The sequence below is a fragment of the Scyliorhinus canicula genome, chromosome 9, assembly GCF_902713615.1.
Source record: "Scyliorhinus canicula chromosome 9, sScyCan1.1, whole genome shotgun sequence".
Lineage (NCBI taxonomy): Eukaryota > Metazoa > Chordata > Chondrichthyes > Carcharhiniformes > Scyliorhinidae > Scyliorhinus > Scyliorhinus canicula.
Window position 1 is genome coordinate 49,262,763 of NC_052154.1, and position 22,918 is coordinate 49,285,680.

The 22,918-nt window shown below is 46.9% G+C and overlaps 1 protein-coding gene across 1 annotated transcript in view; it reads right to left on the reverse strand.

The window, feature by feature from the left end:
* The window catches only part of LOC119971301, a 692,274-nt gene that overhangs the window by 465,584 nt on the left and 203,772 nt on the right, over nucleotides 1–22,918 (reverse strand). Inside the window, exon 2 of the mRNA XM_038806664.1 lies at nucleotides 16,437–16,487. Within this exon, the coding sequence (XP_038662592.1) occupies nucleotides 16,437–16,452 (16 nt within the window). The 5' untranslated portion in view covers nucleotides 16,453–16,487. The remainder of the gene's footprint in view (nucleotides 1–16,436; nucleotides 16,488–22,918) is intronic.

The window sequence follows — 22,918 nt, forward strand, 5'->3', positions numbered from 1 at the left end:
ACACTCACTTTGTTAACTCTTTTATTTTTTAAATATCTACAGAAACTCTTAACATCCATCTTTATATTTCTAGTTAGTTTTCCCTTGTACTATGTTTCTCTCCTTGTCAATCTTCTCGTGATTCATTCCTGTTTTTTATATTTTGTCCGATCTTCTGACCTGCCACCCATCCTTGTCTAATTACATACCTTTTTTTAAAGTTTGATACTATCTTTAACTTTTCATTATCCACGGATGGTGGGTCTTCCCCTTAGTATTTTTCTTTCTCGTTGGAATGCATTTATTCTGTGTGTTCTGAAATATCCAATTAAATGCCTGCCACTGTATTTCTACTGACCTGTCTCTTAAGCTAATTTGTCAGTTCACTTTAGCTGGCTCTACTTTCATGCCCTCATAATTGTAGTTATTTAAGTTTAAAATACTAGTCTTAGATCCATTCTTCTCTCCTTCAAACAATTGCAAAATTCGATTATATTATGATCACTGCTACCTTGGGTTGCCTTGCAGTTATCAATTAATACTATCTAATTGCACAATATCATGCTGCATGGTGGCGATTCTCCAAGCCCTGCGCCGGGCCGGAAAATCACCTCAACCGCGCCACGACATCCCAACGCCAACGTGTGATTCTCCGAGGTGCGTAGAATCGGCGGCATTTGCGCCGGCGCATTTGGCGTGGCGCCAGCTGCCGATTCTCCAGCCCGGATGGGCTGAGTGGCCGCGCAAATCCAACAGAGTCCCGCCGGCGCCATTCACCGCTGGTCACTGCCGGCGGGAACTCTGCACAATCGGTCGGGGGGCGGCCTGTGGGGGGAGGAGGGGGGCTCCTTCACTGGGGTGGCCTCCGATGGGGTCTGGCCCACGATCGGGGCCCACCAATCAGCGGGCCGGCCTCCCCCACCCCCCCCCCCCCCCCCCCCCCCCGGGCCTACATTCTGGCGTGGCCAGCCCCTGAACACTGACTCCATGTTAAGTCGGGGCCGGCGCGCTAAAGAAGTCCAACCGCGCATGTGCGGGTTGGCGCAACGCCCATTTGGTGCCACGAAAGGAGGCTGCAGCAGCGTGAACCCCTCCAGTGCCGTGGGGTCAGAATCAGTCGTACCCGGGCCCGGTTTGCACCATCGTGAAACGCGACGGCGTTCACGACGGCGCAAACACTTGGGCTCCATAATTGGAGAATCGCCCCCCCCCATAAACCTTGGTCACTGGTTTGTTCCAGAATATGCTATTTTAACGTGCTATCATAAAAATATTTTATGAACTCCTCAACTAAGCACAATCCCAATTATTGAAGGACTCAGAAGACACCTAAAACTAGCAAACCATATGAAAAATATGGCCTTCTGCAGTCACTAAGAAAATGCTCATCAATTCTGCAAGGCATGTGGCAGAAAGGGTCATTGGCAGTGGCAGTACTATAGCAAAAAGTCGGAAACAGCTACATGTACTGATCCAAACAGACCATACACAAAGGGTAAATTCAAATAATAAGAATTACCATCCAGTATCCCATCATAAACATGAGGTGACTGATGAACAAGAAAATGGCATTGATATGCACGATGAGGCAAGTGGTGAACACAGGTTTTAAACTGTAAGTCTTACAGAAGACATTGATGGTCACTCTACCTGTAGTGTTCGCAAAGATTAAAGTGATCTGCTGTAAGAAAGTTGGTAGGTACTTGTTGTTGGCTAGGATTGACACAGGGACAAGTGGCAACTGTGACGAAAGCTAAATTTGAGATAAATTGGATTATAAACGTTTGTCAATTTAAAGGTTAAAAGCTTGGGTTAGAGTGTGTTTCACTGCAGTAGTCATGTTTTTAAAAGAACCTTGTTTTGCATGACCGGAAAGTTTCAGGAGCCAGAGGTGAATTTAACCTGAGTAAAAAGCCTGGGCTCATGCCCTGTTGTTTGACAAGGGAGAGTTAATTTAATTTCGGCCTGGGGAGATGATGTCATTGCTGGGTGGAGCTAAGTCATTCAGACATTTTGTGGAAGCGTTGAGTGGAGTTCTAATCTGGCTACCCTTTGGACCACAAGTAAGGTATATTGTTCTCACAATAGGATGGTTAAAACAACAGTATTGGAATTTAAAGAAGAGTGGACATGTCTGAGGAGGAGGGGGAAGCTGAAACAAACCAGTTCAAACAGCTTTCTGAAGACATCTAGCAAGAGTCTGCAGTGGTTCTAACAGGAGCCAAATCTGTTCTGGAAAGCAAGTATTACTCTTTGCCATTTGGGATGTGGGATGGAGTGGTATGTTTTTTTCTTGTTGTTTAATTGGGAATAGAGATAGTAATTAAGGGTATTGCATTTACTGTATTTAGTACTGTTTAAGGGGTAATTATAAGCTTTTTCGGATGTGATGCTAAGAGGGGCTGGTTTAGCACAGGGCTAAAGAGCTGGCTTTTAAAGCAGAGCAAGGCAGGCCAGCAGCACGATTCAATACCCATACCAGACTCCCAGAACAGGCGCCGGAATGTGGCAACTAGGGACTTTTCACCAAAACTTCATTTGAAGCCTATTTGTGACAATAAGTGATTTTCATTTCATTTCAGTTTAATATTGTGTTACTAATAAAGTTTTGTTTTAAAATACCAAATCCAGTATCTTAGCCACAGTTGAGGTCTGGTCTGGGATCATAATTAAACATACTACCTCTACAAATTCTAAAAGATATGTATCCACAGACATGTAATGCCATGGCTAAACGTACTGTTGTGAAACTTTCAGTGTACGACAATTCATTAATGTTATGTGCAGGATCGATAGTCCTGGATTGCAAGTACAATCAATCCTCCTGGGTGCAACTGATCATAGAATCATAATATCATAGAATTTACAGTGTTGAAGGAGGCCATTCGGCCTATCGAGTCTGCATGGCCCTTGGAAAGAGCACCCTACCTAAGCCCACACCTCCACCCTATCCCTGTAATCCCACCTAACCTTTTTTGGATACTAAGGGCAATTTAGCATAGCCAATCCACCTAATCGTCACACCTTTGGACTGTGGGAGGAAACCGGAGCACCCAGAGGAAACCCACCTAGACACAGGGAGAACGTGCACCCAAGCCGGGAATCGAACCTGGGACCCTGGAGCTGTGAAGCAACTGTGCTAACCACTGTGCTACCATGCTGCCCTGTTTTACATTGTGGAGACTAAAGGTCCAGCAATCACAGATCTACCAGCACGCTATGACCTCACCCTGGTGTGAACATTTTGGCCTTACCAAGATAAGTTGTGCATCACCCGGTGAGTAATTTTTAAAGGCTGGCAGGCAATCAAAACACAATTTTTGTGACCTGACTTTTTTCAATAAAATCATTATGCACACATGAGCATAGATCAGAAAGAAAGACTCACAAGAGAGGCAGTCTATTGGCTGGGTATCAACAATGCCATTGAAGTCATCATCAAAATGTGCGAGGCACATCAGGAGCATAAGCTGGGTCTGAACAAAGAATTCTTGATTCGGTATGATGCCCCTACCCATCCTTAGTCCAAAATTGCATCTCACCATGTCCATGGCACTAACTTCATCTTCATCATCAACTACTTTATCAAGTACTCCATTTTTCAATGATTGCATAATACATCAACGATTGCATAACACATAGCATTTAGAGCATGCACAAAAGTTATTTTCAGTTTATTTTTTGTGTCTAGAGAGCACATTACAGATAATGGGCTGCAATTTATTATTAAACCATTTCAAGAAATGTCTGAAAACTGGAATATCGATCGCACTACTTCTTCTCCTCATTACCTTAGATCTAAAAGCCTAGCTGAATGAATGATTCACAGGGTGAAATCGCTAATTCTCAAATGTAGACAGATCAAGCAAAATCTACACATTGCAATGTTACATCTGGGAGTAACACCGGTAAGGGGAACTATTCCGTCACCAACAGAGCTCATATTTGGCAGAAATGTGCTTGCCAATCTACCCATTCTTACCCATGCCTCACGGTAGCATGGTGGTTAGCATCAATGCTTCACAGCTCCAGGGTCCCAGGTTCGATTCCCGGCTGGGTCACTGTCTGTGTGGAGTCTGCACGTCCTCCCTGTGTGTGCGTGGGTTTCCTCCGGATGCTCCGGTTTCCTCCCACAGTCCAAAGATGTGCGGGTTAGGTGGATTGGCCATGCTAAATTGCCCGTAGTGTAAGGTTAATGGGGGGATTGTTGGGTTACGGGTATACGGGTTACATGGGTTTAAAGTAGGGTGATCATTGTTCGGCACAACATTGAGGGCCGAAGGGCCTGTTCTGTGCTGTACTGTTCTATGTTCTATGTACTGTTTCAGAAAATTAGAGCAACTTAAACTGCAAGAGAAGTCATCTAACTAGCACAATAAAAATACAGTTAAAGAACTGCCACATTTACAGTTGGGACAACAATTTGCATCCAGAATCCCACAGAAGGTATATGACAACAAGCCAAGGTGACAAATACTTGTTCAGAACCATATTTCTATTAAGTGAGCAATGGTGAAGCATAACTGAGGACAAATAAGATCTATTCCAGCTTCTCAACCATTATGCAGTCCTACTCCATCAAGGACAAGATCCCAAATGCAACAACATCCAAGATTGACAATCCCACAGATCACTGTGAGCAATTAAAGACACCTCTGGTTACCATGGGAGGATCTGGGCACTGTAATAATATGCCTCTAAGGGGAAACAGCATGTCATCACTTTAAGGGAAGGTTGTCATGTGATCCAGGTTCTAAAAAGGCATTTTACAACACCAAGTTAATTTTAATTGAGTGACCCACACAAATCAAATTACCCTTTGAATAACTTTCATGAAATGGACAATGCATTTTGAAGGCTCTATGACCTCAGACAGCTAGTCAGCTAATAAGTGATATCGTATAATAATAATCTTTATTGTCACAAGCAAGCTTACATTAACACTGGAATGAAGTTACTGTGAAAAGCACCTAGTCGCCACACTCCAGTGCCTGGGTCGGGTACACAGAGGGAGAATTTAGAATGTCCAATTCACCTAACAAGCACGTCTTTCAGGACTGTGGGAAGAAACCAGAGCACCCCGAGGAAACCCACGCAGACACAGGGAGAACGTGCAGACTCCGCACAGACAATGACCCAAGCTGGGAATTGAAACTGGGATCCTGGCGCTGTGAAGCAACAGTGCTAACCACCGTGCTACCATGCACAGAACTTGGGCGTGATTCAGCATAAAAAGTTAAAGTCTGCATGTGGGCGTATCTGGTACGGTGTTTCTTAACAGATGCAACGCTGAGATTCACCCTGCGATTCACCAGTATTTAGCCAGTTTGTGGAAACAAATGCTAAACGGCGCCCTTTCGAGGTGTCACAAGCATGGCCGTTGAGTCCTAGATGCCGCGTGTATATGGTGTCTGGGTATTTACATTAGCCTAATGGTTCATTTAAGCATGCTGATCTGGATCACACCCAGCGAGAGTGAGATCTAGATCTAGCCGGTGGAGAAAGCTGGGTTATTCGCGATGATCCCAGTGCAGAACACGATTTGGGGCTCTTGTGCGATTCACCAATGGCGCCCAGGTCTGCACCGGACACAACGCTGAATCACGCCCATAGTTTTTAAAATGTGCAATATATTTGTGTAGACATGGTTCTGAGACTTGAATTTGTTTTATTCATGGCGAATAACCCAGCTTTCTCCGCCTGGCATGATCTCGATGGTTTTCAAAGTGTCAGATAATTGCTGTCTTCAAAAAGAGAGACTCTAAACACCTCTCCTTAGTAATCAATGGCATTACCATAATTCAATCACCATCATGGGGGTCACCATTGAGCAGTCACTTAACTGTGCGAACCACATAAATGCCGTCTTTATTGGAGCAGGTTAGAGGCTAGATATTCTGCAATTAGTAACACCTTTTGACTCCTTTTCAAGAGCTTTTTCATCATTTCCAAGGTATAAGTCAGGAAACTGATGGAATATTCTCCACTTGCCTGAATGAGTCCAGCTCCAACAACCCTGGAAGCTCGGCACTACTCAGGAAAAAGCTGCCAATTTGACTAGCACACATTGCACCATTATAAACATTCACTTTCTCCATCACTAGGACACAGTAGCAGCTGTGTGCACCATTTACAAGATACGCTGCCAAGACTCCTTTGAAAGCATCTTCCAAACTTGCAAACTCAACCTCCTAGGATAGAGGCAACAGACACAAGGAATAGTACCACCTGCAAGATCCCCTCCAAGCCACACGCCATTTTGACTTGGAACTATATCACCATTCATGTTTCTGAACCAAAGTCCTAGATCTCCTTCCCTACCAGCACTATACCACCTGCCGCCGAGAAGGCAGCTCATCAACAGCTTCTCAAGAGAAATTTGGGATGGGCAATAAATTCTGGCTTTGCCGAAAATGCCCACATCCATGAACAAATTAAAAAAAATAAATCACAATCCTATTTAAGTTTGCAGTTAGTAAAATGACAACCATGTTGTCAAACAAGATCCTAATACCAAACAATGTTAGATATGATGGGCGGGATTCTCCCATACCCGGCGGGGCAGGGGGTTCCCGGCAGGACGGAGTGGCATGAACCACTCCGGTGACAGCCCGCCCCAAAGGTGCGGAATCCTCCGCACCTTCGGGGCCAGGCCGGCGCCGGGTGGTTTGCACCCCGCCGGCTGGCGTGGAAGGCCTGTGGCGCCACGCCAGCCGGGGTCGAAGGGACTCTGCCGGCCGGCGCGAATCCGCGCATGCGCGGGAGCGTCAGCTGCTGCTGACAACATCCCCGCGCATGCTCTGGGGGGGTTCACCTACGCGTCGGCCATTGCGGAGGCTGACACGGCCGAAGCATAGGAAAAGAGTGCCCCCACGGCACAGGCCCGCCCGCGGATCGGTGGGCCTCAATTGAGGGCTAGGCTACTATGGGGGCACGTCCCCGGGGCCAGATCACCCCACACCCCCCTCCCCCCAGGAGCCCTCCGGTAATGGACCTAGTCTAATCTACGCCGGCATAGAACCAGCGGGACTTCGGCCCATCGTGGGCCGGAGAATCGCCGGGGGGGCCGCTCTGAGCGGCCGCTGACCGGCGCGGCGCAATACCCGTCCCAGCCGAATCTCCGGTGCCGGACAATTCGCCGGCCGGCGGCAGCGGGATTCACGCCACCTCCCGGCAATTCTCCGACCCGGTGGGGGGTCGGAGAATCCCATCCGACAGTTCTAATCCAAACTTAGTCAGATTGTGCTTATGGAAAATATAGATTGCTTTCTGGTCCCTTGCAGACAGTATTCCTTCCTCAAAGTATGGCTTTCCTAATCTCACCTGCAATGATTCATCTTATTCCCTCACTTTAAGGGTAGCATTTTCCCACATTTTTCCAGACTGCCAGACTCTGACTGAAAACGGTATAGCTGTCCAGCTGAACAGCTTTTGGACCAGATTTTCTGCCTCTCTGAAAAAAAATGAGTGGGCGGGGCTTTCACCATCAGTCTGGCAGACTGGGACCTGATTGAGTCGGCAAGGCTGGCTCCACAGACATTGGGGCACCAACTTTAAAGAGCACCCCGATCGGCATAGAAAACAAACGCCACCACCCCCAACAGCTGATCCATGGATACAGAGGATCCCTCACAAGCATTACGCCCCCACTTCACAGGCATCAGGGCTCTCCCCCACCTTTGCAGACATCAGGGTGACCCCCCCTTTTTTCCGCAGTCTCAGGGGCACTCTCTCCACCCCCCACCCCCCACCATGCTCTTGGAGGAACTCTCCTCCTCACAGACATTAACCCACCCCAACACAAATAAGGGGGACCAGTCCCATGGGGCACCCCAGAGGGCCAACCACTGGGACGGACCCCTGGCACAGATTGGGACTGCCAGACTGGCAGTGCCAATCTGTCTCAGGGCAGTGCCAACCTGCACCAGAGGGCAGTGCCCATCTGTGCTCACCTGGTGCTGCCAATCTGTGCCATGAGACAGTGCAAATATGTGTTAACCTGACAATACATGCCCCCTCCCTCCCCGGGGCTATACTTAACTTGGCACCCCTGGTGGGATCACCTCGGCTGTTCCCCATTTTCATAAACCTGTTGTAAATCTCGCCGACATGCCGTCACTTTTTCGAGATATAAATATTAAGCGGGGAAAATCATGTGGTGGAGGGCTCTTTAATTATTTAAAATGTATTCAAGTGAGGTTCTCACCCTTTGTGGACAAGAACCTCATTACGTCATCGGCGAGGGGCATGGATAATCGGGAAATGTGATCTCGGCAACGGAAATTGTGTTTCCTGACTTTAACAATATTTTGCATCTGCATCACCATTCCCAAAGACGGCTAGCATGGGCCCAAAATTGTCCCTTCAGAGTGCACTCCCAGTTCCTGTTCAGGAGAGAGATTTGCTTCAGACAACGCTGTGTGATTCCGCAAGTTTCTCTCTAAACCGGAGTCTGTCTGCTTTAAATGTGGGTAAATTGCACTAGCAACCATTGTCTCTCTTCACCTGCAACATCTTCTCAGTCCAATATAGGCAGCCCCGTTTCACTGCCATCCAGTTCCATGCCGAGTAGCAGCTTCGCCCAATCCATACAGAGAGAGAACAAAATACTTTCATTTTGGTTTTCTCTCCAAAGGGCCAGATGCTCAGTGAAGGCACTGATTTGTTAGATTGTGAACATATCACGAATCTCATTGGTACCACTTCACTCACCACAGGAAATCACTGCAGTGCAAATCAGAGGAGAAAATGAAAATCTTTATAAATAAATATTAAAAAACAGAGGCACTTACTTTATGGACAGAAAATCGAACGGGAAAATTGGGCATTTTTGACAGTAAAGCTCCGTAACTTATTATTGGATAAAAATTACATTAGGTAGGGATTTTCAGACCTTAAACAAAGACAAGTTGCGGGCGGTCATGATTAGATCCATAATGTTTGGCATGTGCATGCTTTAAAGTGTTCTTACTAGCACCAATATCAATATCCACAAGCAATAACAGCTCCAAGTAAGTGTAATTATCAGATTAGGCATCAATATTAATTATTATGTAAACAAGGTTACTTCATTTAAGGCAGCCATAATAAAAACCAACTGGTATTATCATTTTGGCAATCTTTGTTATGAAAGGAAACAATACTGGATGTTTTTATTTGGCCCCTAGAGACAGCTTGAAGTGCTAACAAGCTTCTCATTGACTTGTGTCAGAATAAGTTCAGCTTCTAGGAATGTCTTGATGCTGAATCACAACTGCAGGGATTTTCTTTTGCTTTAACCAAACGCTGAAACAAAAAGAAGTGTTGTGTGACTTAACTCTGCACACAAAAAACAATTTTTAAACATAAAACCATAAAATATTTATCAATGAGCAGATGGAATTGGGCTGTTATTTGGTGTCATGCTGACTGTACGCTGAGGCCTTGCATTTTTAGGAATACAGCTATCTAGCAGAAACGCTCAAATGTTGGGTGCAATTCTCCCCCCCCCTCCCCCCACGCTAGGTGGGAGAATCGCTGGGGTGCCGGGCGAGTCCCGCCACGCCGCCCCGGTACCCGCACGGGATTCTCCCACCCCCCCCCAAACTGGCGCGGTGAGATTTACGGCTGGTCGCTCGGAGAATTGCCGCTCGCCATTTGTAACGGGCGAGCGGCGATTCTCCGGCCCAGATGGGCCGAGCGGCCTGCCCTATATGACAGGTTCCCGCCGGCGCCGTCCACACCTGGTCGCTGCCGACGGGAACAGCGCGGGAACACTGGGGGGCGGCCTGTGGGGAGGGGGGGGGGGGGATCCAACACGGGGGCGGTGCTCAAAAGGGGTCTGGCCCGCGATCGGTGCCCACCAAAGTTGGACCCTCCATATACGACCTCCCACAGAGAGAGTCCTTCTCCCTCTTCCAGCAGCTTCCCCTGTGTTGTGTGACTTCTCTTCAGACTCCCGTTATGTACAATTCCAAGGAGAATTTTCAGTTCACACTTGTCTGGAAACAAATTGTTTCAGCATGAACTTTGAAACGAAAAAAAAACAAGTAATTCAGCACTGGGTCATAAGGTGTACTCTTCCTAATCAATCCGATTCTGAGGATATCACACTGCTCTTTTAACTATTGTTCTCATGCCTTTTTTGTTTCTTTGAACACACTATTCAAGCATGTATATTTCAGCTTAACTTCATTATTGATAATCTGCCATTTTCTCCTTTCTTCCACCTTTTGCAATATTGCAAAATAAAACACCCCTAGTTTCTTGATCCTTTTTCCTTGTAAAAACCCTATGCTGTTTGTTCTTCCTTTAGAAATTCTTTAACCTGTTTCCATTGCTTATACATATTGATGATACCCTTAGTTTGCTGTACTATTTTCTACAAATTCCATCTTGGACCTTCTTCAGCCAGAGTACAGTTTTCATTTTCACAAGATTATGATCTGATTCTGCGTTGGCTTCCAGCTGAACTGTTGAGGTTTTAGCACTATTCCTCTTTCTTTGTCTCAACATCACATGGTTCAGTTGAAATCTTTCTCGACCTCCAAACATGTACCTTGCATAATGTCTTCTGCTGTGATGCCTAAACCATGGGTGGGATAGTGTTGACGCCAACGCAGAATTTGGGGACTTTCATGACAGAAAACTGACGTCACAACTGGATTGATTCCGCAACTATTGGGGGGGGGGGGGGGGGGGGGGGGGTTGCTAGCCCTGGTACTGTATGGAACACAATCGATTCCAATGAAAAATGGTGCGAGATTCGCCGGGTCGGTGATTGACACTCGGGAGGCTGACAAGCTGCAGCTGCACATACACATTACAATCCCCACACACACTCATCCCAGCCAACAAGATGGCACTGGTTGTGCTGGAGTGCGCCCATACAGCTGATGGGTCGGCTGGGACCAGAGGGCACTTAGGGGGGTGCCCTGGAGGGACACCTATACCCATGGCAGTAAGTTCACAGTGGGCTGTTAGCAGTGTGCGCAGCTGCATAGCTGCCTTGCCCGCGGTGGCAATGATGTTCTGTGCTCATCTACCCCGACCCCACCTCCTGGCCATCCCCCACTACTCCTCCTGGCACTGACAGAAGCCCCCTGGCAAGTGGCACAAATGTCAGCAAACTAAGGCGTTGTTGGACACTTTCCGTACCCGGCCTCTCTCTCCCTCTGCAGCCGCCAGGCCGGTTACACGATTTTTAAAAGCACAAGTGAACCACGCCGTTGAGAACTCGGTCCATCAGAGGCGGAGAATAGCAGTGGCCCCTCAGAGAATACCGGGTCGGGTCCATTAATGACACGCAAACATTGTTCACTGTGCGTGCGTTCCAGAAACGCATTGACGCCGCTGTCGAGGTGATGGAGAATCGCAGTTTGGTGTCAAATCGGCACCTGCCACAGTTTTGGTGTCGGAACTTATTCTCTGCCCAATCACCTTTGCCGATTTCGGTATCGGCCAACGGAGAATCCCGTCCCATGTATTTGTGATCAAGAGTCTTGTTTTTCTGCAAAAATCTACCAGTTTTTAGAATGATAGAATCACTACAGTGCAGAAAGAGGCCATTCGGCCCATTTAGTCTGCACCAGACCCCTAAAGAGCACCTCACCCTCACCCTCTCCCCATAACCCCAGCTAACCTTTGGACATTTAGGGGCAATTTTAGCCTGGTCAATCCACCTCACTGCACGTCTTTGGGCTCTGGGAGGAAACCGGGGCCCCCCAGAGGAAACCCACGCAGACTTGGGGAGAATGTGCAAACGCCACACAGACAGCCATGAAGTTGCTTTCTCCTAATCCACTGTACTTCACATAATCCTAGGATGCTTAATTTCTCCCTTTCTTGCTTTAGGTTTCCTAACTTTCCTTTCCTGTTCATTGTTTGTACATTCTTTTGATACTGACAAGCTTGCGTACATAAGTATTCTACCTGGGAAGCCTTACTCCTTCCTTTGCTGAGCGCAACATCGCCTGTCCTTTGACAGGAGCTCCCATCAATATTGTTTGTGTTTATTTGTGTGGATGGCATCCTGAGTCATTTTGATGTCTATTTTCAATGGCGGTTCGCCATTGGCTTCCACTGTCTTGCTGGTTTCGTTGCCAACAAGTCGCTCATCGTGAATGGTAATACTGGGCTACAATCACAGAAACCTTACAATACCTCACACGTCTGACCTGACTTTTTGTTTACCCTTCCCAGAGTAAACAATCATGGCCCTTTTAGTGTGGTTCAGCAAATGATCTCCAAGGGCCCGTCTCCAGGCAGAGAACTCAAGAAAAACAATAACAATAATCTTTAGACTTCCAAGTGTGGTTTTATCATAAATGTAAGAACTGCAAGGGTTAATGAAATGTCTAAGAACAACCACTCAAGGGAGCTACAGTGACAAGCATATAAGACATTGATGCTAAGCCTTGTGGGAGAGAGTAGTGAAGGAGTTAGCTAGAGACAGACTGAAGTAAAGATAGTATGAGTAAGAGCAGATCATAGTTTATAACAGTACAGAGATTAGTTATAGATGATGTAGTTTATATGTTAATAATCAACTGTATATTTCTTCGGCGTACATGTCGGATCAAAATTAGTCGTGTGAATAAATTTATAGCTTTGTTCAAGTTCAAGCTATTTTGTGGTCTTTGTGAACACTACGCCTGAATTAAGCAACACAAAGAACATCACAACAAGTAGGTTTACATTAACACTGCAATGAAGTTACTGTGAAAATTCCCTAGGAGGAAGAACCAGTTGGGCGAACTGAATCCACCCCTAGCATCATAAAACTTCAGGAAACTTTGATAACGCTGCCAATCTGGGACGAACAAAGCACTCTTTTGCATACATTGTACACAGAATTGCATGGAAGTGATGTATCTTTATAACACTGGCTTTTATCTGCAGTTCCTGGTTCAATTTCTGAAATTAAACACGTTTCTGCCTGACCTTTAGGTGAGTACGTACTGAATTGAGTGGTAATATAACATTTTCAGGGCATTTTCTGTTTCAAATACAGAAGCAGCCTTTTGTCTTAAAAAAAAATCTGTGTAAAAGGTATGTTAAGGTTAAAGAAATATTTAAGGGAAAAATAACAATGCTGTTGGAAAATCTTCTTGTTTCATCTGCAGATCATGTAGAAAACAAGAAATACAAGTTTTTCAAAGACACAGGGCGCGATTCTCCGTTGCCCAGGCCGGGTGGGAGAATCGCGGGAGGGCCGCTCTGGCACGCCCCGCGATTCTCCCACCCCCCCCAAAATGGCGTGTCGCGTTTTGCGATTCTCCAGCCAGAATGGGCCGAGCGGCCTGCCGTTCCCGACCTGTTCACACCGGCGGCAACCACACCTGGTCGCTGCCGGTGTGAACATAGCGCAAAAGGTGAGTTTGGGGCCTGTGGGGGGCGAAGAGGGGATTGAGCACCACGGCCGTGCTCGGAAGGGGACTGGCCCGCGATCGGTGCCCACCGATCGGGGCCGGCGTCTCCAAGAGATGCACTCTTCCCCTCCGTCGCCCCACAAGATCAAGCCGCCACGTCTTGCGGGGCAGCGGACGGGAAGACGGCAACCGCGCATGCGCGGTTGACGTCACTAAGACGCCGCTGGCCGCGTCATTATCGGCACGCCGCCTTGATGCCAGAGGCCGAGTTGCACAAAACGCCACTCCTAGTCCCCCGGGGGGAAGAATAGGGGGCGAGGAGCGGCCTCCGACGCCATCGTGAAACACTCCGGGTTTCACAACGGGGTCGGCCGTTGCGGAGAATTCCGCCCACATTCTCAGCCATCTTACTGGGATTTATTTATTTTTCTGTCTTATATATAAACTGAGTTAGGGCTGAGAGAACGAAGGCTTTTTATTCGCTCTGTTCCGAATGTCTTCTTCATTCTGAATCAGGTTCGTTTCAATCGCATGACATACAGAATAAACCAGGTTCTGTACAAACTTTAACTTTCTCATTTGTGTGTTTGGTTACTAGTGAGACAGACCGACAGACAGACAAAAACTGGGTATCTCATCTGTTCCTTTCATCCGACCTGTATCAGGGATTGAGTGTCCTTTGCAGATACTTAAGTCTTACTGATTAAAAGTAATTGTTTTATTTATTTATCTTTTAAAAAAACATTTTTAGTCTCCTCCTTCGTCACATTTTCTCCCAAACTGACACCCACTAACAATAAACAATAATCAGTAACAAATGCAATGTCAATCCCCATGTCAACAACAACGATCCCATCCTCCCGCCAAACTCCTAAACAGCAGCCCGCATGTTAACATAAACAAACAACAAAAAGGAATCAGGAATCACTCATAGTCACCATTAACACATACAGTCCCACCTCACCCCAACCCTCCCAGCCCACCGAACCCCCCCCCCAATGTTCAATGTAATCCAATTCTCGAAAGTGCACAATGAATAGCGCCCATGAATTGTAGAGCCCCTCCATCCCTCCCCTCATTTCAAATTTGACCATCTCAAGAGTCAAGAATTCCAGCAGGTCCCCCCGCCCGGCAGGGCACAGGGTGGAGAGGCTGCTCTCCATCCCAACAGGATCCGCCTTTAGGCGATCAACGAGGCAAACACTACAACATCTGCCTCCGCGCCCATTTCCAACCCCGGCTGGTCCGACAACCCGAATATGGGGCGGGATTCTCTAATCCCACGGCAGAGTGTCCATGGCGTCATAAACGCCATCGCGTTTTACGACGACGTGAACGGGCCGACCCCATGACTAATTCTGGCCCTTACAGGGGGCCAGCAGGTCACTGGAACGGTTAACGCCACTCCAGCTGCTGATCCCGGCGTGAACTCGGTGCCATGGGATCTGCGCATGTGGAGTGGCTCCGGCGCCAACGCGTGCATTCGCAATGACTTCCTTCAACCCGCCAGCCCCGACGCATGCTTATCAGCGAACCAGCCGCGTAGAGCAGCCCGCGACCAGCACCGCGCCAACCACGCCGGTGCCAATGGCGCCAATTCTTCGCTCTGCGGAGAATCGCATGCTGCTGTCGGTGCCGGTGGTACGATTTGCGCCGATTGCGGGGATTCTCCGGCCCGGCCCCGGGCTGAGAGAATCCAGCCCATGGCCTCCCAAGGGCCCGGGGCCAGTTTCGCATGGACCACTTTAGAGATTACCCTAAAAGCCTTCCTCCAGTAATCCTCCAGCTTTCCAAAATATATGAACGTAATCCAAAACATATGAACGTGGTTTGCGCTCCCCCCCGCAACGTTCACACACACCTTCTACCCCTCAAAGAGCTGGCTCATCCTTGCCCTTGTGAGGTGTGCTCTATGTACCACCTTCAGCTGTATCAGCTCCAACCTCGCGAACAAGGTGGAGGTGTTCCCCTCCGGAGTACCTCACACCAGAACCCCTCCTCTATACTCTCTCCCAACTCTTCCTCCCACTTTGTTTTGATCCCATCCAGCAGTGCCTTCTCCTCTTCCAAAATAACCCCGTAAACTGCTGACACTACCCCCTTGTCCAGTCCCCCTGGCGTCAGCACATCCTACAGCCATGTGAAGGCCTGCTCTAACGGGAAGCTCTGTACCTCCTTTCTGGCAAAGTCCCGAACCTGCATGTATCTAATCATTTCCCCCTGCTCCAGCCCATACTTCGCTTCCAGCTCCTTCAATGTAATTGCTTTATTAACCAAGTGATTCTGTCGCTATCGTTCCGAAAAGATAGGGCATCCAACCTTGCAAAACCCTTAATAAAATGTATAGAAATAAAAACAGAAAATGCTGGAAACACTTAACAGGTCTGGCAGCATCTGTGGAGAGAGCAAAGTTAACATTTCAAATCCATGACCTTTCATCAAATCTGGGAGATTTCTTTAAAGAGTTGGATAGTTTGTAAGCAAGTATAAAGCGAGAGGGAAAAGTGATGGTGTTGGGGGGGGGGGGGGGGGTGTAGCGGATGGTGGTTGAAGGAAAGGAATTTTAATAACTGTTCACTTCTAACATCTGAAGGATCATCAGCCCAAAATATTAATTGTCATTATCTCACCACAGATTCTGCCCTACCTGCAGAGTGTTAACAGCGTTTCTATTTGAGCATTGCAACATCTGTAGAATATTCACTTTTTTTCTGGAACCGTAGAGGCGCATCACACAAGGTTAGTCATGAAGCAGGATAAAAATCAGGGGGGGGGGATTCTCCCGTTCCCCAATGCCCATGTTTCTCGGTGGCGCACCATTGGATGGCAGCACGATTCCATCTTCCCGCCACTTGTCAATAAGATTTCCCATTGTAACCACTGCCGGGAAGCCCAGGTGTGCTGCCAGCGGGAAACGTGAATCCCAATGGGCGGAGAATTCTGACCCAGGTTGATTCAGCAAACAAATTGGAAGAATTTGAAATCATGGCTAGGCTTGTTGAGTTTACATTCTGCAGCACTGACAGAGTTTCTAATGCAAGGATGAAGATTTCGAACCACAAGCTTCATAATAGCAGTCCAACAACATTTAATTAATGCTATACTTACCACTGGATGACTTCATCAACTGTCCAATTAAATAACTTCTGGCTTGAATTTCTAAAAAAAAATACAAAGCGCATTTGAAAGAGTTTGCTTCTGAGGAAATTCAAAAATACCAAACACCGAAACAGGTGGTACTAGTTTAATTATTTACACCCAGTCGTCTGTCCAGGAGTGATCTATAGCTTGATGATTTACCCTGGGAACATTCATTCAGAAAGTTTAGGCAATGCATGTTTCAACCCACTGATCTTTGTAAACTATTTGCAATAAATGAGAAAACTGCATATATTGCAATTCTGAGTTTTTTTTCTAAACAAAATGCTGCAAATACACAGCTGGTGAATCAGCAGCTGGAAAGAGAAAACACAGATGAACGGGTGAACATTTTAAATGCAAGTGCAGACTCAGCATTCAGTACTGTATCAACAAACATTAATTTTCACAGTATTAATAAATCAATAGAAGAGTCCATGACTGATACTAAACCATATGTAGGACAGTACAAGTGCTGAACCACAAAAACTTGCAGAGAGCCTTTTGTGAGCCTAAAGATTATAAGAAATTAGTAATGATTTGTTTTAGGTTTATAGGTTTACAAACAATATTTCTGCAGAGCTTCCCCAAAGCATAAATTTATAAACATAACGGTATCCCACTAGTTATGTCAGCACAAAGGGGCAGAATCAGCTGAAATAGCGCCAAAGATGAGGGAATTTTAAATTGTCTGAGTTACATCCAATATCACTTGTGCTGGTATTTTCTGCAATCTTTCCCACTGGTTCAAGATTCGAGAATCGGACCTCACCCACAAAACATGGGTCATATTTGCTGGACTCCTGGTTAGCGAAGGCTCTTTAAATGTACCGATTGTTTTGGGTGTACAGATACCAGCCAACACCTTTCAGAATATTTTTCAGATTAAAAACGAGTAAGAAACTGATTGGCAGCCACCAATGAAACTATTAAATAGTTTCTTGTGCCATTTTCAGTGATTTAAAATCAGCTTCTTCCCAGCTCTTATTAATAAGGCTTATTTTGGTGATAAATCAATTTTCAGTTGTGTGAAGGAAACACCAGGTTACCAATTTTAATTACATCTAGTAATACTTCTCGCTATAAAGAAAAAAATAAAATAAAATCTACTGTAATGGCCAATTGTTCTGGTTCATTGAAGATTTGAGACTCACCTGATGAAGAAGCTGCGCTCCAAAAGCTAGTGATTCGAAACAAACCTGTTGGACTTTAACCTGCTGTTGTAAGACTTCTTACTGTTTCAGCATGGTTAGTGTAGTGTTCATAAATACCACAAATTAGACTGAACTTAAACAAAGCTATAAATTTATTAACACTACTAATTTGGATTCGACATGTACTCCTAAAGAATACACAATTGATTGTTAACATTTAAACTACACTCATCTACAGCTAATCTTAATACTGATATAAACTATGAGCTGCTCTCACTTACACTATCTGTACTTCTGACTCTCTCTAGCTACCTCCTGCACACACTCTCCCACAAGGCTTAGCATCAATGCCTTATATAGCTGTAACTGTAGCTCCGTCTGGTGGCTACTCTAGACACTTCATTAACACTTGCAGTTCTTACAGTTATGATAATACCACAAAGAATACTCTCTAAAATAATGAATGTCCAACCCAAACTAATTTTCATGCAGCATGTAATTGTCAATCACCAAAAGTTTGCTGTTTTAGGGTGGAAGGTCCGTCACATTTTTTGAAACATCTTATGGTGCATCTTTTTTGAAGTGATTTGGTGAAGAAACTGTTTATAGGTGCCACAGCTACCTAACAAGTAGGTACAAGCTCCATTATCCAAAGTTGATAATGGCAAATTAGGAAGACATTTGTGGATCTAAAGAAAATCAACCAAAAGGGTAAACCAATAGTATAAGGGCAAGTTTATGGTTTAAATATTTATCTCATAAAAATCTGGCTCCTCAAACCTTGCCTCAGGCAAAGCAGTCAGACTAGCTATAGCCCTTTGAATGCTAGCAATGTTGACCCTTCCTGTAGCACAGTAAAATTCCCAGCTGCAGTTTATCATTGAAAGAACACACAGACATTTTGAACAAACATCAAACAATATATAATCATAAAAGATCATAAGAAATAGGAGCAGGAATAGGCCTTTTGTGCCAGTTCCGCCATTCAATGAGATCAAGGCAGATCTGACTGTGGCCTTAACTCCAATTTTCTGTCTGCTTCTCATAACCCTTGACTTCCTTGTAGATCAAAAATCTGTCAAGCTCCACTGTGAGTAAATTCAATGACCCAGCCTCCACTGCTCTCCGTGGAAGAGAATTCAAAAGACTAATGAACCTCAGAGAAAAAAAGAACTTCTTCGTCTCTATCTTAAATAGAATACCCCTTATTTTAAGCTGTACTCCCCAGTTCTAGATTCCCCCATGAGGAGAACCATCCTCTCAGCATCTATCCTGACAAGCCCCCTCAGGATCAAGATGACCTCTCATTCTTCTGAATTCAATTAGTTTAGGCCCAATCTTTCTGTCATATCCTGGGCCTGACTGAAGTTAGCGATCTAGTTTTCCCAGAAGCCCTCGGAGTATACGTGTGCCCCTGCTGAAGGGGCGGAGCGTCCGAGGACTTGAAAACGAAATGAAAAACGCTTATTGTCACAAGGAGGCTTCAAATGAAGTTACTGTGAAAAGCCCCTAGTCGCCACATTCCAGCGCCTGTTCGTGTAGGCTAATACAGGAATTGAACCATGCAGCTGGCCTGCCTTGGTCTGCTTTCAAAGCCAGCGATTTAGCCCTGTGTTAAACAGCCCGCTCAGAACTGGCCGGCACTCACTCGGAGGAGTAGCTTTGACTAAAGGCTCTGGAAGAAATCGTCAATAAACCTTCTGTTCATCCTGCAGGGTGTTGGGGGGGGGGGGTGTTACAATACTTTCCTTGTAAGACAACCCCTTCCTCGGAACTCTTTCCAATGCGAGTATATGAGAAATGTGAAGTATTAATATATAATTTCACCAGCAGATCATAAGAGAGAGAGAGCTTTTTAAAGAAAAAAACATACTTTTGCGAAACAGAAGGGCACAGACTAGAAGTAGCTGCTAATTTATACTTGTGAAGTTCCATTCCGCTTCATGGAAACATAAAGTCTGTCGAGTTCACAACAGAGATAATTGTTCACCATGAAAGTGTGAACTGCTCCTTCCTGTCTCGCCAAGATGGAGGATGGATCATTCAGGAGTCAATGGCTAGAACATTAAAATAATGAATCACTCAAGTTATGAAACAATGGCTGAAGGGAAGCAGTGCGAGTTATGAGCTGGTCTAATTAGCCAACTGATATGAAGCAAGGTTGTGAGACCACCTGGGTGGGATTTTCAGCCCACATTAGCCGACAGCGAGAACGGCGACATGGGGCACAACACCCTGCGAGAGTCGGGAAACGTGATTCTCACCAGCGAGATGGCGTTTCCCGATTTTCCATGCCCCTCGTTGATGATGTAGCAAGGTTCCCACTCAGCGAGGTGGGGAACCCAATTTAAATGTCATTAGCGCACCCTCCTGTCGGGACTTTCCCTCCCCCCCCCCCCATTAATGAATGTTAGAATCTTTATTGTCACAAGTAGGCTTACATTAAAACTGCTTTGACGTCACTGTGAAAATCCCCTAATCGCTACACTACGGCGCTTGTTCGGGTACACTGGGGGAGGATTCAGAATGTCCAATTCACCTAACAAGCAGATCTTTCGGGACTTGTGGGAGGAAACCCGGAGGAAACTCACGCAGATACGGGGAGAACATGCAGACTCCGCACAGACGGTGACCCAAGCCGGGAATCAATCCTGGGATCATGGAGTTGTGAGGCAACAGTGCTAACCACTGTGCCACCATCATGTCGGCACGATTTACAGCAGCTTATATAAAATCAAGAAGCTGGCACCCTCAGCTGGGAAGGGAATATGTTAGTGCTCCAGGGTGCTCCAGTTTCCTCCCACATTCCAATGATGTGCAGGTTAGGTAGATTGGCCATGATAAATTGCCCTTAGTGATGAAAAAAAAGGTTAAGAGGGGTTACTGGGTTAAGGGGATAGGGTGGAAGGCCTAAGTGGATCGGTGCAAACTCGATGGGCCGAATGGCCTCCTTCTGCACTGTATGTTCTATGTTCTATGACAAGGGAGAAGAAGTTGAGCAGCTACATGAGGACAGAAGACCTCACACAACGGGGTGAACGAGTGCAGTCAGAACAAGACCCCATATCTCAGGCTGCTAAAGTGTATCCGCAGGGCATTGTCTGGAAGGGGAAAACCACTGGTTATGGAGGCCAGGCCATAAGGGAATAAAGTCCTGGTGGCTGGCTCTTCAAGGTGGGAGGCATGTTTAATCCACAGCCCATACGAGCTGTGGGAATATTGAAGGATGAAGGTGCCTGCAAACTGCTGTCTCAACATGAATCAGGTGTGCCTCATCTGCCGCATGGGAAAGCCAATTGCCTGATCTAATCTCTGACCCTTGACCCTTCCTTGATGAATCATTTGTGTGAATTTAATCAATCCTGCAATGCTTGAGTGTGCCACTGATTGGCGCCCAATAGTTAACCCTTTGGGAGCTGAGCCACCAAGCATTGGACACCAAGGTTCACAACCATCTCTCTATGATAGAGGAGTGTCACACATAGCACCCCTAATGCATGTCAGGAGGGTGGAGGTGTTCATCAGTAACCTGTTCTGGACATGACAGGTGGCAGCGTCTCGCTTACCCTTGAGGTTGGAATGCAGGTTAATTGAACACAGTCAACTGCCCTTAGTCCTCCCTCGGGTTGGGTGGTAGTGGGGGGTGTTTTGGAATGTGGCCCACTGAGACTATGAAGGGTTGAGGTGCCTTGGTCAGATGATATTGAGAGGGGCAACTGGGCGATTAGCGACTGTGTGCGAGGGGAGGGTGTGAGGCTCATTGGAAAGGTGCTCACATATGGCGTTGTGCAGGACTGGATGTCCCAAATTATAGATCATAGATCATAGAATTTACAGTGCAGAAGGAGGCCATTTGGCCCATCGGGTCTGCACCGGCGCTTGGAAAGAGCACCCTACTTAAGCCCACACCTCCACCCTATCCCTGTAAACCAGTAGCCCCACCTAACCTAAGGGCAATTTATCGTGGACAATCCACCTAACCCGCACATCTTTGGACTGTGGGAGGAAACCGGAGCACCCAGAGGAAACCCACGCAGACACGGGGAGAACATGCAGACTCCGCACAGACGGTGACCCAAGCCGGGAATCGAACCTGGCAACCTGTGAAGCAACAGTGCTAACCACTGTGCTGCTGTGCCACCATCACGTCGGCACGATTATACAGCAGCATATATAAAAACAAGAAGCTGGCACCCTCAGCTGGGAATATCTTAGACGGGTGCTCAGGTCGCCATTACCCTCCACGGTGTAAATTAGAGAGGAGGGGACCAGAGAGGATGCAGTGGGCCCACATAAGTCAAATCCAGAGCCAGCAGAGGTGAGGATTGTGCCTCTGCATTTTTATTAGGGTGGGGGGGGGGGGGGGGGGGATTGTTCTTTGGAAGGAAACCGGAGCACCCGGAAGAAACCCACGCAGACACGGGGAGAACATGCAGACTCCGTACAGACAGTGACCCAGCCAGGAATCAAACCTGGGACCCTGGAGCTGTGAAGCAACTGGGCTAACCACTGTGCTACCGTGCTGCCCTGAGAGGGCTGTGGGTCAGGGAACTGTCTGGACTCCTTGCCACTCACTTTGCTGTTTTATTCCTTTCAGTTATTCATTTAAAGAGAATGATGGAGCCAGTTGAGCTCACAGTTTTATTGATAACTGTGCAGGAGCAGCAGCAATGACATCGATGTGCCCGTGAACGTGGCCAGGATTAGCATCCTGCAGAGGGTGATGGTGGTGGAGGCGGGGGTGGAGGCAGGGGTGTGGGGCAGGGGGCATGGCCCATTGATCAACCAGGAGGAGAGCCACAAATGGTGGACACAATACTGGCCACGGTACCGCTGGAGAACTTCCTACCTCTACCTCTTAGTTACCTCAGTCCAAAGGTTAGGTGCATTGACCAGACTAAAATTGCCGGAGGGTCCAAAGATGTGCAGGTAAAATGGAGTTGCGGGATTACGGGGATAGGGATGGGGAGTGGGCCTCGGTGGGGTCCTCTATCGGAAGCTCGGTACAGATTTGATGGGCCAAATGGCCTCCTCCGCACAGTACGGATTCTGTTCTATGTAGATGTCAGAGTACCAGTGCCGGAGAAGGCTGCATCTTTCCCAGGGGACCACTTGTGCCACGTGCTGCAAGAGTTAGCACCACATGGACTGGAAGGTCACCCTTTGCCCGTGGCCCTGAAAGTAACTGCCACTCTGAACATTTGTGCCAGCGGCTTGTTTCAGGGCCGCAAGGGTAGCCTGTGTGACATCTCCCAGTTCTACCACACACAAGTGTATGGGGGAGGTCCCCATGGAAGC